The following is a 20,258-nucleotide window of genomic DNA, read 5'->3' as shown; positions in this document are numbered from 1 at the left end:
CTGGCCATAATTTTTATAACCAAACAAACATTACATGCTCTCAAGTTTCTAGCCTCAAAATATATAACACGACATTTATATATGTCTATAAAACATTAAAACTTTGTAAATATTTACACTTTTTTTATAAGCAATGAGGGAAATAGGTAACAGCCAGGAGACTCGAACTCGAGACCTCCTAATGAGTATTAGTTTTTTACACACTACAATTTACCAACTGCACTAGACAGTTGTTATTTTTGCAACATTTTGGATATAGAAGAAATTGAATTTTAAGAGATACCTTAGATAAATAATTGTGTCATCTTGATTTTTGTTTTATAAGATTTTATTTTATTTTATTTTTTTTATTTTTTTTATTTTTTTTGTTCTGTCATCCAAGCATAACCTAAATAATATGGGGCCCAGCCCAAGGATTTTGTCACTGTATGATTGGGATAATTGGAAGATAAACGAATAAAGCAGGGTTGAAATCGTCTACAATTTTCATCTCATACAATTCCGTGCAATACTACCTTCAGGCGGTGAAACGTGTATTGATACCAATACAATGGCCTAGATCTGGTACAACTAATAAAACATTAAATCAGTGAAAATATATTTAAATCAGATCTAGACTATTGTATTGATATCAATACACGTGTCACCCCTGAAGGTGGTATTTCACGAAATTGTACGAAACCGAAATTACAGACGATTTTTTTCCAATAAAACAACGGACTGAGATGCAACATTGGGATTTTTTTCTCTGCGAAATCTATTTGGTTGTGCCGGGGATAATTGGTACTCCCCAGTTTCCCTCCCTATTAACTTGGGTCACTGAGTCTGAAGCGCGGCAGAAACGGGTTTTCGGTCTGGGGCGTTGGGGGTTTAACTTTAGCAGTCGAGATGGGAGACAAGGTCGTTACGATCTCCAACTCCTTCAACTGATATTTTTCGAATCTTTCTCTGCGACTTCCATTATTCCTTCTCTCAATTATCGGTCTCACTCTCAGTTTTCTCTTTCCAGGAAGACGAAGCTCGCCTGAAACAACTGCAAGAGACTGTAGATTCCGACCCGAACAACCCTTCTCACCATTACAATCTCGTACGCTTTCCATTACTTCGAATTTAAAATCTTTGAAAGTTTTCTTGTCATGAACAATGGCGTTCTGATTTTGGAAGTACTTTGTCACAGGGGCTTTTCTTGTGGGAGAAAGTTGATGAGTCGAAGGAATTTAAGGAAAAAGCAGTGGAGCATTTTGTTATCTCCGCCAAGTTAAACCCTAACAATGGCTCTGCGTTTCGCTTCTTAGGGCATTACTACAGCCGTGTGTCAGTCGACTCCCAAAGAGCTTCAAAGTGCTACCAGAGAGCTGTGACTCTCAATCCAGATGATTTTGAAGCTGGGGTTTGTACCTCTTCGGTTTGAATTCAATGGGGGTGCGGTTTTTCTTTCCCATCAAGATTGAAAATTGACTGTATATTTTATCTTACAGGAGGATCTTTGTGATTTGTTGGATGACGAAGGAAAAGAGAGCCTGGAGATTGTGGTCTGCCGAGAAGCTTCGGAGAAGTCGCCCAGAGCTTTTTGGGCTTTCCGGAGATTAGGTTACCTGCAGGTTTCCTATCTTTGCCTTTTCTGATGTGACCCTCTTTTTATTTTTTTGAATCATACTTCAGTAAACATTGGCCTTTTCTTATTATTGAACTCATTTTCCCTTCCTGTTAAAACCAATTTGGAAATTCACCGATAACTGCCAGGTGCATCAAAAGAAATGGTCTGAAGCAGTACAGAGCCTTCAACATGCGATAAGAGGCTACCCCACGTGTGCAGATTTGTGGGAAGTACGCCGCGTGTTTGTGGAAGATTTTTGTTCCATCTGTTTTATACTGTTTTTTTTTTTACTTTTGCTTTGATGGGGATATTTTGATTGGTTTTCATCCATTCCAGGCTTTGGGTCTTGCATATCAGCGACTTGGCATGCTTACAGCTGCTATAAAGGTAAGTTCATCATCATATAGGAAAATGTGCTTTACAAGGTCTGTAATGGAAACCTTGTCGGCAAGGTTCGTCTTATTTGGCTCTCGTGAAGGACTGATGTGGGCCTTGTGGCTGTTGGGACTATGGATAAGTTTTCCTCCTGGCATGACCACAAGTTCTGTGGTCGACCTCGACCGAGTGGTTCACAATCCTTTAGACCCTTCAGCTGGTTCACAATCCTTTAGACTCTTCAGCTGTTACACCAATTTGTCCAGAGTTGATTTGTCAACCATTTTTTAGAGCTTTCTGTAGTCACGTGGCAAAGTGCAGTTGAGATTCCACATGGGTAGGTGTTCTGTTTTCAATATGTTCACAAGCTAGCCAATCCAGATACAATGAGTCCTGTTGTTGTTGTCGACTTGTTATCATGAGTTTCATCACGTGTTGCCTGCTACTTAACATGTTTCTTGTTATCGGGAGAGACTGTAATGTCAAGTCCTAAGCTTCATATGAAACTCAAAGATAGGAGGACTTCCGGAGGCTGAAGGTGTTCTGGTTTAATTATTCGAAACATGATAAAACCTAACGTAGAATCCAAAATAATAACCGAGGACTTGGGGTTATTATGTTAAAAAATGTTAAACTTGTTTTAGAACCAAGAAACTTCCTAATTTATTGATGCATTGGTGCATAATTTTGTTATTTTTCATTCCTGTAACACACATGAATGGATTCACTCGAGGGGTAATTAATTGTTGCTTACAATGTTTCCTGGAGCAGTCATATGGGCGAGCCATTGAATTGGAGGACTCAAGAGTCTTTGCATTGGTTGAGAGTGGAAACATTTTATTGATGCTTGGATCCTTTAGAAAAGTAAGATTATTTTCATCATTATTCTTGTTGGATTTTAGGGACTTGAATGTTTGTTTTGGAGTGTAGAACAATTACTAGCTGTCAACCAGCTGTGTTGCAGATGGAATGAACTTTTGTTCTTTTGATCTGCAAATGAGACTAAATGCTTCAGTTAGGAAGGCTACATGGAAACTGAAGAGTTATCAAGCTACATTATAGTTGTATTCTAATTTCGTGAACTAAATGTCTCTCCATCTTTAGGGAATTGAGCAGTTACGACAGGCTTTAGACATATCACCTCATAATGTTGCTGCACTCTATGGGCTTGCTTCTGGGCTGCTTGGTTTGTCAAAGGAATGTGTACATTCTGGTGCTTTTGGTTGGGGAACTTCGCTGTTGGAGGTTAGCCTTTAAATGAAGTTGCTGTAAATATACATTTCTCAGTGGATTCCATTAGTAAAACCAATGAAATTTGTTAAGTTTGAAACTTCCTTGATCGTAGGAAGCGTCTGAGATTGTGAAAACAAGTATACCTTTGGCTGGAAATAATGCCTGTTCTTGGAAATTGCATGGTGATATTCAGGTATAACCATTCTCACATTTTGTGGAATGTTGTTCAGTGCTTGCATGGCCTTTGTCTTGTGATCATCCCATCCCTTGATTTTATTTCTGTAGTACACCTATGATACAACCACTTGCTTCTATTCATCTCATATATTGCCACTAAAAGATGGGGTTGGGGGCCTCTTAATTTACTGGAATATGCCATGTAATATCTTAGTATTTCAATAATGTTATTTTATGGCAGGTCTTTCATTTTAAATAAGGTGTATTTTCTCCATGCCAGCTTACATATGCAAAATGTTTCCCATGGATGGAAGAAGGTTTTAGCTTAGAAACTGATGAGGCTTTTAGAAATTCCATCCTTTCTTGGAAAAGGAAGTGTCTTTCAGCTGCAATAGCTGCGAGTCGTTCCTATCAGCGGTCTTTGCACTTGGCTCCGTGGCAAGCTAACATCTATACTGACATTGCGATCTCTCTTGATCTCATTTGTTCTTTGGAGGAGAGGAGTAAACCTGAACCAGATGCTTGGTAAAATGACAATCTTGCTTCACAGTGCACACCATTTTCATTAGATTACTTCATATTGCCAGGCAGAAGATACCTTATTTGACTATTTTTGTTCATCAGGCAGTTACCTGAGAAGATGTCTCTTGGTGGTTTACTACTTGAAGGAGACAACAATGATTTCTGGGTGGCTCTAGGTTGTTTATCCAACAACAATGCATTAAAACAACATGCTTTTGTCAGGGGATTGCAGTTGGATGTATCTCTTGCTGTTGCATGGGCATACCTTGGAAAGGTACTCTCCGGAAGAATCCTTACTCATCTTATCTGTTCTCCAGAGTTTCTTTTCTAAATGTTGATAGAATTCTTATATAATGAAATTTAATAATTGTTTATTTTGCTCCAATGAACTGAAATTTGTAGCCTCATAAGTGCAATGGCTGGATCATTTGTTGTTTCATAAGTCATCAACAGATACCAAAGAAATTGTTGAAAATTAGTCAACTGAGATTTTTTAATACATTTTCCTCTCCAACCACCATTGTAAAATGACTTAATTACCCTTATATTTAGAGGATTCTTTTTTGCAATCCATGGAATGGAGAAGACGTGATGTTTACTAGGTTTACTTGCTGGGGTGGAAGCTTAAAAACCCTTGTGTCCAAACCTAAGACATAAATATTTATGAAATTGCAGCTGGACTATAAAATTTTGAGTTGATGAAGAAGTCCACATGCAAAATTTAACATCTTTTAAGAACTGGTTATTTAATCACTTGTCTTCAGAGCCTTGAAAATATCAACGAAGTTTTGATAGTACTGTAGATATGACATTTCTTGAACTCTAGGAATCTCAGTTGGTGTTTCTGACAGATTTACAGAAAAGAGGGTGAGAAACAATTGGCGAAGCAGGCATTTGATCGTGCTAGGAGCATAGATCCTTCACTTGCATTACCATGGGCAGGCATGTCAGTGGATACTCATGCTGGGTAAATGCTTCTTTAAATGTTGCAAATAAATATCTGGTTTCATTAAGCTTTATGAAGTGGAAATTTTTATATATTGAAAAACATTTGGAAATATGTTTTAGGGGTAACACACTATACGAGGCTTATGAAAGCTGTCTACGGGCTGTTCAGACATTGCCTGTAAGTTTTCTGTGCTAAACTAGTCATCTTAGCAATGATATATCTTTTTTGTGCTCTGCTTATCTGCATTATATGGGAATGCCATATTTAGAGAAAGGAGTCATGTATCATGAATTTTGTCTTGATTTTTAAATTTTGTCCTTTTTTTTTCTTGTTATACTCTTGTCAACAATCCTTAAGTTCCCAATCACTTGGGGATGACCATTTTAGTCATGTTCTTAGTTCTAAATCTCGGTTGAAACCGCCAAGATTTCACAAAAATATTTGGTTTCAATGAAGGTGAAACAAAATTGGGTACAACTTAGTAGGGATGCAGGGTTTTGACCAAAATTTTTCCATTTTGGCCGAAATTTCAGTTTTGACTTGGTTTCAATTGGTTTTGTCTATTATAGATTAAAACCTAAAAAAAGATCTCAGATTTTGTGTTTTGGCCAAATCACCTACATTCCTTGGTGGAACAAAGTGTTGGGAACTACTACAACTCATCTGCACGACGATTTGCCACATTTGAGCAAGAATTGTGTAAGATTCAATCTTATAGGTGTGCCCTTTTTTCTTCAAAGTTTGAGTCTTTCTGAAACTCTATGTAGTACTGACATGTAGCCGAACCCATTCAGTTGGGATAAGGCTGAGTTGTGTTGTTGTTGTATGTAGTACTGACATAGAGTTGAAGGAAAGGTTTCGTAGGGGTGTTTTAACATTTATTGTACATTTGTACTTGACTACTTATAATACTTGTACACTTGACCTTTTGCTTGTACTTTTAACACTTTGATATTGGGTAATAGAAATGGGTTTTCTTCTTTCCTAATGCATAATTTAGTTATTTTCATGGAATTTTATGTGTTCTAATACTAAATTATGTGTGGAATAGGTTATATTTAAAAAAGTACAGCAGGGTATGGCGTATGATACCAACCCAGGGTACGAAACAGACTACCATTTTCAATGTTTTTCTTACAATCTAAAGGCTATAATATGTTTAAAAATGCTTAATTAGGGTTTCCCTGAAGTTTTGTGCAAAATATGGTCATTTGACAACCAAAATGGCCAGCTGAAACATGCAGAGTTTCTATGCCGAGTCCTTCCCTTGCCCCATGCGAGCCCTCACCAGTTGTGCTGTGAGCAGAATTTTCAGATTTGCATGTCAAGGTTCTAGATTTTTCACATAAAAAAGATTAGAAATACTAGAAATAACAGGTTCTTCTTACCAATCCCGCCTCAATTTATGAGGGAAGACCCCAGGAGACAACAATATGCCTATTCCTTGGGGAGGTAACACAACTAGTAGAGATCTTATAAACTTTGATTTTTACCTCAAAGAAAATGGAGTTCCAAATCTGACGAAAAGGTTTGGAGCTGGATGTCCATCTCCGAAGGTTACACTCCTTCCAAATGTTTGCGATGGTTGTTCCAAAGGTGAGCTTCCCAATCTTATCCCATATGGAATTCCTTGCAAAAGACATATCCAGCCATATGGGGATACACTTAAATATGGCTAGTTTACCTTTTTATCATCTATTGAAGGTTCATTTTACATTTAGATGAGATTATTGGAGTAATTGTTGAGCTCAATCAATGCACTAAAAAGGAACAAATTTTCAGGTATTTATGTGATTAACTTGTAGAAATTATATAATTTGCAGGATTTGTCTATGGATTTTTAAGTGCTGGTATAAATAGGTACTATAGGACATAAGCCTTGAAACATTTATGGTATTTTTTTAAAGTTCTTATTGGATATAGAATATTCAGGTATATGAATCCAGGCCTGTCGTATGATGCAAATATTTACTCGAGTATTGGGTAACTGCTGGTGACATAGATTTTTTTTTTTTTTTTTTTTTTTTTTTTTTTTCTGATAGATGTTGGTGATATAGTTTGGACCAGATATGGATATGCCTATATTTGCTCTATTCAGTCCATTTAGACTCCTAGATCTTTGAGCTAGCTTGATCATTTGATAGATTAACTGGGAGTGGATTGATTTTCTTAGTTCGACACTGGAGGATTTCTATTGATCTTGTTTGCTCATAACATCAATTGTTTATGAATGCTTGGTTTCATTGTCTCTTGACTAATTGTCAAGGGAAACCAAAACTACTCATTAATTAACCATGGGTTGCCGTGGAGTGGGGACATATGGGAAGAACAACAATCTGAGTTTTCTGTTATTGATATGATTAGATCTCTCTCTCTCTCTCTTTGTTTGTGTGTGTGTGTGTGTGTGTGACATGCACAAATGTACAAATGCACACACAAAAACACATGTTTTATTGGAAAAGGAACTATTTCCAAATGAACGCAATATGTTCTTGAATTTTTGGTGGAGTTGTACTTATAGATGTGCTCTGTAACAGCTCGCAGAGTTCCAGATTGGTCTTGGAAAGCTCGCTGCTCTTTCAGGCCACCTGTCGTCTCCCTTAGTACGTCTATATTCACATAGTATGTTCTGAAGTTGCTCTGGAAGTATGACTGAAACATGCAGGTAATTGCTGTTACAGGTTTTTGGAGCCATCCGACAGGCTGTGCAGCGTGCACCTCACTATCCTGAGTCACATAATCTAAATGGGCTGGTTTGTGAGGCGAGGTCGGATTATCAGTCTGCTGTTGCTTCTTATAGGCTTGCTCGATTCACCATCTGTACTTCTAACAGCATGGGACAAGATTCCCTCTTCTGTGACATTTCTTTTAATCTGGCCAGGTCACTTCTTTTGGTAAACAAATTTGCTCAACATTATTATTCTTTGTTTCTGGATATTCATAGAGGATGAATGAACTTATATCTTCATGATTCCAGTTACAGTGATGATAAAATGGGAGTTTTTTAAATTAACCACATCCATGTTTCTGAGGCATTCTCTATTTAATTTTAACTGTTTCTGTTTGGTAGGCAGGGAATGCTCTTGATGCTGTTCGAGAATGTGAGCTTCTGAAGAGAGAAGGTGTGGATTGCAAACGATTATTTTCCGTGCTTGTTTGCATTATATTTTATTGGAACTGATGGTGTAGAAATTAAGGAGAACAATCATTTTACTCCTCCGTTGTTATTTATTCCAGTCAAATTGGTTTTACTTCGAATCCTTTTCCTTTGTCATCTGTTTCCGTCTTGCTGCCAGATTTAATCTTTTTTCTATGTGGAGAGATGAGCTCTCTAGAATATAGCCATACTAACTGTTAATTTAAGATTGTGGTTGATGTCGCTTTTGACCGTATACAAGGTGTGGTGTGTTTATAAGAAAGATGGTCTTGACAGAGTGCAGGGCTAGAAGTTGTGTTGGTCGAATTATATAGTGAGATAGGCAGTTGTAGCCATTCTCAGAAAGTGGTGATGTATGTTTCAGTCTTTGCAAATGTGTGTGGATGTGGAGGCAATAATGTTGCATTGGTCTCTTGCTCTTTGCTATTTTACAGTTTTTCTTGGTCTGAAAATTGATACATGACCTACATGCTGATCATCTGGGTCATCTAGTCCACATATAATTTACTTCTGTTGTGTCAAATCCTGTCAGAAATTAATGGTAATCAATCTGACATCTATAATGTAACTTTCAAATAGGATTTAAGGTTCATCCAATATGTTAATTTATAGAAATGTAGGAATTATATAATTCAGGTTTATAGTCCTGATGAAAGTTAATAGTAATTTCTCAGCAAAACAGGCATTTCTTGATTGAGTTTATATCTTAGTGTGATCCAAGAGGTGGCCCATTTTGTGGGTGTTCAATTTTGATGAATATGTGCTCCGACTCTTTGGTGGAAATGGTTTTTAGAATTTAAATGTTATAATATGGAACTACAGTTTGCAAGATCTGGACATAGTCATTTCTTTGTTGCTACACTGAAAAAGCCTTTTTGGGCATGTACACACACACACACACACACACACACACACACATGCGCACACACGCACACGCTCATGCACACTCATAAAAGGTCTCTTATTTAGTTTAATTACATGGTGGAGGTTTTAAGTAAATCAAACAATTTTTAAACCACTATGTCCCTCATTTGTCTGATGCTTATATGTATTCTGTCAATGTAGGTTTGCTTGATAGCCAGGGCTTGCAGGTGTATGCCATCTCTTTATGGAAACTTGGCAAGAATGACCTGGCCCTTTCTATGGCAAGAAACTTAGCTGCGAGTGTTTCTACGATGGAAAGCACATCTGGTGCTACCTCCATTAGTTTGATCTTTAAATTGCTGTACCACATTTCGGGGATAGAATCTGCAGTAACAAGCATCCTGAAAATGCCGAGGGAACTATTGCAGAGTTCAAAAATCAGTTTTATTGTCTCTGCAATTCATGCTCTAGACCATAGTAGCAGACTCGAGTCAATTGTTTCAATTACACGTCGTTTTGTTACATCACATGAGGAGATTACTGGAATGCACTCTTTAATCGCCTTAAGCAAACTAGTATGCTTCTTATGCCAAATCATTTCTTGCTTTTGTGAGTTGAAGTTAAATTCCTGGAACATTGAATATGAGGATATTATTTTGACTATGGGTTTTGTAGGTCAAACAAGGATCAGAACTGAACATGGAAATTCAGAGTAGAGCCAATCACCTCAAAAAAGCTCTTCATATGTACCCTAACAGCAGTTTGATAAGGTAATTTATTTAGCAACCGGAACAGGATTATTTAAATATACAGATTTTCAGTTGGGTTGTTAGTATGTATTTATCCTGGTTGCTTTACTTTTTCTTATTAAAACTGCGCTTATAAGAACTTAATTTGAATTTTTTTTCTGTAAATCCAGTCTTCTATGCCATCTTATGGTCTAAAATGCTTTTGTGAGTTTAAGTTAAATTCCTGGAACATTTAAAACCAGAATTGCAGTGATTTAATGAATAAAAGAACAAACAGTAAACAAAGATCAGAATGTCAGATGCAATTCAGAATTCAAAGGGGGAAAAAAAAAGAGCAACCCACTGCACGAGGCTCCTGCTATTGCAAGGTCTGGGAGGGGCAAGTGTGCATGCAACCTTACCCCCTGCTTCGCAGAAGAGGCTGATTTTCTATTAGTAAAACAGAAAATCAGAATCTAGAACCAACCCAATGGTCAGATTCAACGTTATGGGAGAATCCTACTTGGATTAGGATTGAGGACTGTTCTAGAACCAAGAACTGATAACAGAATATGGACTGAACTCAGAACAACATACAGAAATATATAGATCAAGAACAACAGCAGCAAAAGTCAGATTTAAACAACAGAACAATATTCTGGTTTATGAATTGGAAACACTGATCAAAATTACTAACCAAAACCTAATATCAGGGCTTAAGAATCTTGTAGGACTCTTATGATCTGACGTAAAGATCAGATATTGAATCGTAAGTATAATCAATACAGAGTCCGGTTGCTAGGAAAAAAAGGAAATCCAGCAATTACAAAGTGAAAGGAACTGAACAAAAACAAAGAAGTACTGACCTAATTGATGATGGTTAGGTTGAAGAAGAATGGAAGAAAGATGGATGGATATGAACCAAGCAGTTCACTTGGAACTAGATTGAAATCCCATCAGCCTTTACCTTAGCATCTCACCAAGGGTTGCACAGCATCTCACAGAACTTATGGAGCCAAAGCCAACCTTGTTCAACTAGTAAAAAGGGTGGGGATCTAGGCTTTACATTATTTATATAGAAAGAAATAGGAAAAAAGAAAGTAAAACAAACATAGGGAACTCTATCCAAAGTAGAAATAGGTATCTTTTTTTTCTTTTTTTGGTAAAAAGGAATTTATTGATTATGTGTTGAACTCAAGGTGTCACCATTACATAGGGTGGTTAACCAGGGAGTGGAGTTCGGCCAGTTCATCGCACATGTATGCGATAAGGCCTTCCTGGCCAAGGTATCAGCCACATGGTTGATTAACCTTGGAATGTAGGAGAAGCTGCATCTTCTAAAATAGTCAGCAAGTTGAAGAATATCCTAGATAATGGGAAAAATGCCTATGGGAAGAGGAGGGCTTGGGGGGGACAGCAGGGAAATAAGAGCCTTGCAATCAGATTCCGCCCACAACTCGTCCAATACCCTCTCCCATGGCGTAGAGCATGCCAGGTTGGAGACTGAGGGCTTCACCTTGGAGGATATCTTTGAATTTCACAGGGTCAAATACTGCTACAGAGCAAAGACCGGTGCTGTCTTGGATGAGAAACCCAATTCCAGAACCTTAATCCTTGGAGAGACGAGATGCATCACAGTTCAGCTTAAATGTGTTACAAGGTGGAGGAGTCCATCGGATGCCAGGAGACGGAGGATATGCCTGGTTGGCCTGGTTGACTAGTTGTTTGCTGCTGGAGTGGGTGGCTGCCCAGAATTCTTCAAATGCCCTGACAGCGAGGGAGTGAATCTCAACAGGGGGAAGATTTCTATTGTTAAACCTGGATTCTAATGTAGATACAGTTGCACTTACCTGGTTGGACTAGCAGGACCGGCTGTGGAAGCCAAGGGCCAAGAAGAACTAGTCCAGCCCAGGTTTTTGGTCTAACAAGGGCTGGTAGTAGTTAGTTTTATATTATGTCTTTTATTTCTCTCATTTGTCTTTGGGTAGGATACGTAGGATTTTCTCATGTTTGTCTTTGGGTAGGATAAGTAGGAGTTTACTCCTAAGCAGGAGTAGGCTTATTATTTCCCTTTAAATACTTGTATAAACTCAATGTTTGATTTTTAGAGTGAATTTAATTTTAGAATTAGTGAATCTATGCTTGGTGTGTGATCCCCTTCCCCCTCGTGCGATTTTCCCTCTTCTCCCTAAGGCTACTCCATCAGATTCATTCCTTGCTTTCCAGATGAACCAGCAGATAAAATAGCACAAACTAACAGCTGAGGGGCACGTGATATTATCCATAGGAGTAATACTCTATCTTATTTAATTAGTTGGAATAACTGTCCCACATGACTAAAGCACTATCTGAAGTATGAAGAAGAGTTCTTTTCAATCAATACTCTATCCAAAGACCTTAAAAAGGGGCTGAGAATTACTAGGAATTTCCGGCCTTCACAAGAAATTGAACAAGTAAGAAGTTAGATGAGACCAATGTTCTAGATATTACTGATAGTATGTCCACAAGCCCAGCAATTCAAGCTTCAGAATGCCTGCTTCACTGAGTACAGATCTAACCAATGTTCTAGATATTTAATGGGGGAGACATGTCACATCTGTGACAGCTATGTCCTAAGTCTCCTGCGTAGCTATTAAAGGCCATTGCAAAGTTGGTAAATATGGAGTTATGTAGCTGGAAGCCTCCTGACAAAAATCTGAGGAGACATATCTAGGTTTGGCGTTGGTTGAATTCTGGAGATCCACACGTGGTGCAATTTGTTGGAGCGACTTTGAGGGGTTTTTATTCTCTGGAGCGATCATGATCAGAATCGCTATGGCCCAAATTTTGATTCTCCAGAGAAATTATTCTATCTTTTGCAATTTTGAAGTGGTCTTGTAGAGGGACTGTTTCTCAATTTTGAGGATCACTCTACTGTAAATATTTGCTTGCTATAAGAATCACTTGTGCTAGGCAGAAGAATCAGTCTTCAAAATTAGAAGTGATAAAAAAGCTGCCAGTAGTTCTGTGTAGAAATCCAGTCAAGAAATTCAGATGCGCAAAAATAGAATCTGTATTGGACTATCTAATGCTACATGGGTTTGCATTAGCGTGTAACTGAAAAGATGGCCAATCCTAACGTAGACAGACAAAATGGGATGTGCAAACAAATGCTGGGGAATAGAGTTTTCAATCGACTGAATGATCTTGATTGGCTGGACCCAAGATATGAATAGCATTATGAAATGGGAATGCATTGTGGAGGCTAACACTAGGCTATTTTTTTGGATTGTGTCTTCATCTCCTGTTACCAAATAAGTTATTTGTTTGTTACTCGGTGATGGACCCAATGATGGGACAGATTTTTCTCTACTTCCAAATGGTGGATGTGAAATTGGTAATTTATCTTTGGGTGTTGATAAATTCTGATAGTTGATATTCTTGTTTACTTTAGTGGACATATCATCTACTCCTTGGTTTTCTAATTGTATTTTTCTGCTTGTAGGAATGAACTAGGTTATCTTTTGCTATCCAGTAAGGAATGGAAAGATACACATGAAGTTACTAGATGTGTTGTCGTAGACCCTCCTGGTCGCCCGAGTGTGGAGGCATCAAAATCGGCATACAAGATTCTAGGTGCTGCTGCAATTGCATGCTATGCCTGTGGTACGACCAACCAAAAGTTCTCCTTCCCTACGTGTAAAGACCGGTTCATGCATGAAGGACACGCAACCAAACAAATGCAGAAGTATTATAGCTTACTTCATTAAATGTCTTGGTTGTTTTTTCAAGTTACTTTCTGGTATTTGATTAATTCTTGAACAATACTTGTTGCTTTAATTTCACAAAATAATAATTTCTTGATGCTAGGTGTTTGCGTTTTCACAATGAGCTAATCTTTGGGCTTTCAATTTTTGTTGAGTTTTTGGCCTTGACTATTTTTTATATTCGTGAGACTTTTGTAATGGAAAGCCAATATTTAGGTAATAAAATATGCCGAAGGATGCTTCCGAAAACTAAGATACCTGTTTGTGTCTTAAGCAGTCTGCTTGCACTTCTTCAGTTAAAAAACTAATCCCTTTTCTTACCCTGTATGTGGGCAGGTGGTTACATCAAGAACCGTGGAACGACAATGCTCGGTTCTTGCTTCTACTTAATGTTCTTCAGAAGGCTCGTGAAGAGAGATTTCCTCAGCATCTTTGTGTTACACTTAAACGGCTACTATCAGCCGCTCTCTTGGATGAAGTATATTCAAAGAAAGATATCTCTTATCAATATCAGAAGTTCCAACTTCTCCTCTGTGCTTCAGAGATCAGTTTCCAAGGTGGAGACCACTTTGGATGCATCAACCACGCTACAAATGCATCAAGGCTCGCTCTTCCTGGTGAAATTCTATTTTTTGCACATCTGCTACTATGCCGTGCCTATGCAGTTCAAGAGGATTTATCGAGACTGCAGGGTGAGTATTTGAAATGCTTGCAGCTCAAGACAGATATTCAAATTGGTTGGGTATGCCTCAAACTTCTAGTATCTAGATACAAACTCCAGATTGATTCGAATACCATAGACTTGAACTTCGAAGAGTGCTTCAGAGAGAGAAAGAGTACTTCGAATATGTGGATGGCCGTCTTTGATTTAGTAAGAGGTCAAATTTTCATACGGAATCAGGATTATCATTCTGCTCAAGAAACATTTGCACATGCTTGTTCGTTGGCAAGAGCAGATAGTTGTGTCCTTCTATGCCATGGTATGTATCTAATCATGGATTTGCTGTTCTTGGTGATGATTTATATTTTCTTTTACATGTAACTTTTTGAATAATAAAAAATCATTGCTTATGTTCAATTAGAATTTTTTTTTAAATTCTTTTGTGTTATATATATATATATAGACTATCAGTTGAAAAAACAGGAAAAAAAAAAAAAAAACTCAGAAAACATAGATCTGGCACACATGCCACTTGAAATGTTGTTGCAAGATGAAGTAAACTATGGTGCATTTATTTTTCTTAATTTTTATAGAATTATCATATGATGGTGTGGTGACTAGTGTAAGAACTGGGGGGGGGGGTCAAGCTATTGAATTCCCCCAATTACAATTTGGTTACACAAAGAATCGGCTCTAAGCCTTAATTGTTTACACTTATCGTGGATGATTTAACTAGGGACATTCAGAATATTCTTTTTGCTGATGATATTGTTTTGGTGGATGAGACAAAAGAGGGATTAACGCCTAGTTGGAGTTATAAAGATTAACCTTGGAATCAAAAGGTTTAAAGATAAGTAGAACAAAAGATGGAGTATATAATAACGGATAAGTGAAAATTGATGAGAGGGAGTTATGCAAAGTGATTATTTTAGGTATCTAGGCTCGGTCACAATCATAAATAAAGAAGATGGTATAGAGGATGATGTTTCACAAAGAATTAATATAGGATGGCAGTGGAGAGGTGCTTCTGGAGTGTTGTGTGATTAGTATATTCCTTTAAATATATTAAGATAGATGTGTGGCAAAACTAGGAAGGATAAAGTAAGGAATGATCATATTAGAGCTACTCCCAAATTAGCTCTAATACACGATAAGCTATGAGAAGCTCATTTGAGGTGGCATGGGCATGTTCAATGGAGGCCTTTGGGTGCTCCAATATTGAGGAGTGATTTGATTCAGATTGAAGGAACTAAAAGAGCCAAAGGCGGACCTAAAATGATCCCAAGAAAAGTAGTGAGGAAGACATGCATAGCTTAGGCCATGTATCAAGTATGACCTCGAATAGAGCTGATTGGAGGGCATGAATCCATGTAGCTGATTCCATTTATTTGGGATAAGGCTGAGTTGTTGCTGTTGTTGTTATATTATTATTATTTTCTTATTACAAGACAAAAGGGATGTAAATAAGCGGAATAGATGAGAAGTGCAGTTCCTGCACCCCTTTTCTGCCATGTTTGAAATGCTAACTGTACAAATCTGAATTGTTGAATGGGAAGAGAACACCGTATATTGGTCAGATGTTTTGAGGCCCCAAATCAATTATATGGCCCACCTTGTATTGTACATTTTTCTTTGTATTTTCGACGGTCCAGCATTTTTCAAAGAATTATCTTTTTTGTCATCTTTCTTAGCTTTATTTTGGCACTTGGCAAAGCCAAGTTGGACCCGAAACTTGACACGTTAATTGGGGAAGGTGTGAGCCTCCACTAAAATTTGGGGGCCACCTGACATGCCAGGTGGCAGATAAAGTTGCTAGAACTGCACCAAGGTGCGAGTCGGTTGGATCTGCGCTCACTTACCCCCTTTCTAATATTGACTTATCTTTTGGTGGAAATAAAATGGCGTGTTGGTAGGTTCTTGTTTTTCATTCAAAATGTTTTTTGCTGACTGAAATCGTGAACTCTTTTATGTGATGGCAATGCTATGAAATTGTTCAGCAGAAATATTGTAATCATCATATTCCTTTGCAATTTTGTTTTGATCTATGGAAATATAAACATTTCTGTATTTTTTTGGCTGAGATAGGTTTACTTTTAGCACCATTTTAGAGTTGTACTCTCTTCTATGTGTTTAAAGGAGGTGGAAAGTGCCCAAATACGAAAGCTACATCTGTTCATTCCTTTTATATTCTCAATTTTTTTTTTTACTTACATATCTTAATTTCTGTTTTTATTTTGATACTTTCACGTCAGTTGTGGCACCTGCCTTGAGAATCTCATAACAAATAGATGAATTGCTTTCTCAAATAGCTTTTTTCTCCCCCTTTGTTTCTAAACTGGAGTTTGGCTTCAACAGGGGCCATTTGTATGGAGCTTGCCAGGCAGGGGTATGGTTCGCAGTTCTTATCTCTGGCAGCAAGTAGTCTCAGAAAAGCTCAAGGGTCCGCTGTCATTCCTCTCCCTATTGTATCTGCATTGCTGGCTCAAGCAGAAGGAAGCCTTGGCTCCAAAGCAAAATGGGAGAAAAACGTCCGTCTTGAATGGTTTTCTTGGCCACCAGGTTTCATTTCATCTCAATACCACACATATAGTCATAATTTGATGGATTATGGAGACATCAACTTCCATTTGATCTGCTACTCAAAATAAAATTTCCCATGGAAATCACATGACCTAAAAATTAACTTTGACCAAACCTATTTAATCATCAAATTGAGGGTGTTTGTCGAAGTGTTGGGTATTTTTGATTGTTGATGTTTTGGGTTGAACTCACTGGATGTGATGTAAAATACAGAATATGGCACATGGTTAGGATTTCTTTTTCGCTTGCCCAATTTTTAGTTTATTGGCCTTATCCGACTTTTTGTTTTCCTGCAGAGATGAGGCCTGCAGAATTGTATTTTCAAATGTATTTGCTTGCAATGCAACTGAAAGCTGGTTCTGATTCTGCATCAAATATTGAGTCCTATCAAAGTCCGAAGAGATGGGTTCTCCGAGCAATACATTTGAACCCATCCTGTTTACGATACTGGAAAGTTTTATCGAAGGTGGAGCGACTGCCCTAGTTCGTGGGTACTAATTTTACTGGTATTTCATCTTCTTCTTCTATTAATTTAAGTGGATTTGTCTTGGAAGCTTGTCATGTGTAAATTCCACCAACGATTTGTCCTTACTCGACAATATCTGAGAGCTTGTTCATCAACTAGCAAGTTGCTCATCAGAAATGAATTGGATGTTCTGGTCGTTTGTACCATTAGTCTATATGTTAGGCCTTGAACGTCTTTCCCAATTGTCCAAGATTATATTAAATTTACCTCGTAACTCAAGCTGATCAAGTCAGGATTCAGGTTAGGGCTAAGGTGAAGAGCAATTGAACTACTCCAGCTACTCCAAGGTTTTGATATATTTGTGACTCGGTTTAGGATTTTGAAAGGCAAGTGCCGAGCATTGAGCTTGGATGTGCTATATTTTCATTTGCTGTGTCTGATGTTTTGTGTTCATTTATAGTCTTGCTTTCTACCCAAGTAAATTATTGCAAGTCTTTGCCTTTTCTCAGATAACTTTTTTGGGGAAAAGAATGCTCTCTGATCGCACGGCCCTTGTCCCAGCGCAGGGGTGCACATGGACAGTTTCATAGGGGTGGAGGTGTCATTTTGTTGCTCTCTATGTTTGGGTGTAAGGCCACGTGATCTGGGATCATTCTTTTTTTATTTATTTATTATTATTATTATTATTTTTTTTTTATAATTTGGGGGAGGGGTTTGGTAAAGGTGATATCTTTGAGTGTTGGGGAGAGGTCCTAGTAACTAGTAAGGGTGCCAATCCATTGGATTCTGGTTGGTTCAAGATATAATTTGTACAAACTGAAACCGAATAATTTTAATAACTTCAAGTGTTATTCAGTTCCTATTTTGTTTCTGTATTCGGTTTCATTTAATTCATGCATCGTTTTTCAACTTTAGTGGAAATAAATTGCTTAAACAAATGAAGTTGGGAATGAAATTACAAATAAATTGCTTAGACAAATGAAGTTGGGAATGAAATTACAACATCATGAGATAATACCACTGTTAAATCTGGTATCGTGCAATGTTTTCTGTACAATTCAAAAAGAAATCCATAGTAGATAATTTTACATCATTCAACAAAGACATGATTGAAGAGTTTAGTTTGATTTAGATTTGGTTCGGTTTTCATACGAGTTGTGCTTTATTCCTTTTAGTTCAAACAGATGTTTTTCGATCTAAACTCTAAATCGACTGAAACTGGATGAAATTTCACTTTAAATTTTAAAATCTAACTAATATTTTCGATCCGATTGAGTTTTAAATGAGCAGTTTTGATAGGAAAAAGGGGGGAGGGGAATGCTTGTGAGCAGTTTTGGATTCGGGTTCTCAGCTCATGAACCCCTTGCTTGAATTTCTGCTGCTTACTCCTTCGCTTTTTTTCTTTTCTTTTTTTTCTTTTTAGAACCGCCCAAGGGGATTTTACTCACACAAACATACACACACACACACACACACACGAGGGGAGGGGGGATGCGTGTGGCAGGAGTTGATCCCTAGATTACAAACCTAGTGCCTGGTCTATCAGTAGAGGTTGCAACCAATGTGCTATGCACTGGATTCACTAGACCCCTTGCTTGAATTTCTGCTGCTTACATCATTGTAATTTGACGCAAATTCCCGTAAGAGTGCAGGAAATTAAATCCTTATCTGAGCCTGCAGGGCCTCCACCTTCCGTCTTCATCGAGGGCCTCCACAGTAGTAGCCACTTCTGCCACAGCGCCGCACGGCTGCAACGGTTACGCCTCTTTGTCTCATATCTGCTCCTCTTGGGTTTCTCGCGCTGGTGTGTTGCCTTGCGACTTCGGTTGGCTTCATCTGTTGCTCACTTGGGATGCTACAAGCGCAAACGAAAGGGTGGCCATGTGCCAGTGACATGAAATCTTCATCTGGTGTGTTCGCCCTTAACATATGTAGAATGGATTTCTTGTTATGAAGGAATCAATAAAAATGACGAAGCTTTCCTTTACCCACGGAACGGTAAAGGGCTTTTATCCACTTACTCTACTTTAGGTGAACAAAAACTTTCACAATCAATAAATGGGGTTGGGGGGAAGGTGTGCTCTCTTCTCATATTGTTAAGGATAGAGTTTCCAATAACTCACAGTGAAGGAGGATATCTTTCACCACGGCTGCCCATAGCGTAATTAGGGGGTTGGCCATGACACAAGACTCCAATCATGGGGTTGCATCACCATTAAAGAATGAAGTACATTCGAAAGAAAGCTTAATCCTATTGTTGAAATCCTTCTCATATTGTTAAATTTCATCCTTCGCATAAGTACTTGGAGGGTTTATCAGGAAACCCTGATTATCACTTTGTTTTTGTTATGTAGAGATTATGGTCTTAATGGATCGCCATACTATGTGAAGAACAAACCCAATTGTTAATCACAAATAATTGGAGGGTTTATCAAGAAACCCAATTGTTAATCACAGACAGTTTAGCCTGTTAGGGTGAATTTCCAAATCAATTTTATGAGTAAAATTTCAAGTTTCACATGCTCTCTCTTCCTGATTACTCTCTTCTTTACTATTTGGATCCCTAGGACTCAAACCATGAGGCAAACCCTCCATACTTCCCTTAAGGATACCATTCTACACCAAGGTGTGGGGATCCCTGCCCAAACTATTATTTTGAACATTATTTCCTACTTCTATATATTCTAAGATCGGGGTCTCTAGATAGGGTTGTACGAGCTTTGGTGGATAATGGGTATGGGACCACGGTTTATCCTACCATGGCGTGCCAAGTTTTTATTATGGAAAAATTATTATTATTTGTAGGGTAGACCAGTTTCAATATTTGTCCTTTTACTCCTCTTTGGGAATCTACAGGGATGGGGCATTGGGTCTTCAGCTTCTATTCCCTCTGACTCTTGTTTATTTTTAAGAATAATTTATGGATAAGCACTTATATATATATATATATATATATATAACACCTCATAGGTTGGTGGTAAACCTTAGCACGCTTACCTTGCTGTTTGTGTTCTTCCTAGACCTTCTCTTGTGTCTTTTTGCAGCTCTTCTTCCCTTCTCGATGAACCTTGGAGACTGAAATAGTTGAATGTCGCTTTTACAGAATACTATAGAAGGAAGTAAACCACCATAAAGTTCTTACCAAACATTAAAAAAGAGAAAAAGGAAAGAAACTGCCCATAAAGAAAAATCTCTATCACGAG

At 37.9% G+C, this 20,258-nt stretch overlaps 1 protein-coding gene across 6 annotated transcripts; it reads left to right on the top strand.

Moving 5' to 3' along the window:
• Positions 1-747: 747 nt before the first annotated feature.
• Positions 748-19,073, top strand: LOC122083373 (tetratricopeptide repeat protein SKI3). 6 transcript variants are annotated; one of them, XR_006141635.1, is made up of 24 exons: positions 748-900; positions 1,010-1,087; positions 1,178-1,390; positions 1,479-1,601; positions 1,744-1,827; positions 1,934-1,984; positions 2,744-2,836; positions 3,077-3,217; positions 3,318-3,398; positions 3,663-3,907; positions 4,007-4,178; positions 4,756-4,871; positions 4,973-5,030; positions 7,391-7,456; positions 7,535-7,747; positions 7,924-7,975; positions 9,076-9,449; positions 9,550-9,644; positions 13,087-13,329; positions 13,685-14,328; positions 16,365-16,568; positions 16,886-17,095; positions 17,356-17,441; positions 17,565-17,926. XR_006141635.1 is itself a non-coding variant. In XM_042651146.1 (23 exons), the coding sequence occupies exons 1-22, from the start codon at positions 889-891 to the stop codon at positions 17,071-17,073; spliced, it is 3,546 nt and encodes a 1,181-aa protein (XP_042507080.1). In that variant the 5' UTR covers positions 748-888; the 3' UTR covers positions 17,074-17,095; positions 18,736-19,073. The 6 variants fall into 6 exon arrangements, 5 of the variants coding, with proteins under 5 accessions (XP_042507080.1, XP_042507081.1, XP_042507079.1 ...); XM_042651146.1 differs by lacking the exons at positions 17,356-17,441; positions 17,565-17,926 and adding an exon at positions 18,736-19,073; XM_042651147.1 differs by lacking the exons at positions 17,356-17,441; positions 17,565-17,926 and adding an exon at positions 18,708-19,073.
• The last annotated feature ends 1,185 nt before the right edge of the window (positions 19,074-20,258 follow it).

This window comes from Macadamia integrifolia, chromosome 7, assembly GCF_013358625.1.
Source record: "Macadamia integrifolia cultivar HAES 741 chromosome 7, SCU_Mint_v3, whole genome shotgun sequence".
NCBI classification, from domain to species: Eukaryota; Viridiplantae; Streptophyta; class Magnoliopsida; order Proteales; family Proteaceae; genus Macadamia; species Macadamia integrifolia.
This window is presented reverse-complemented; position numbering and strand designations above follow the sequence as displayed.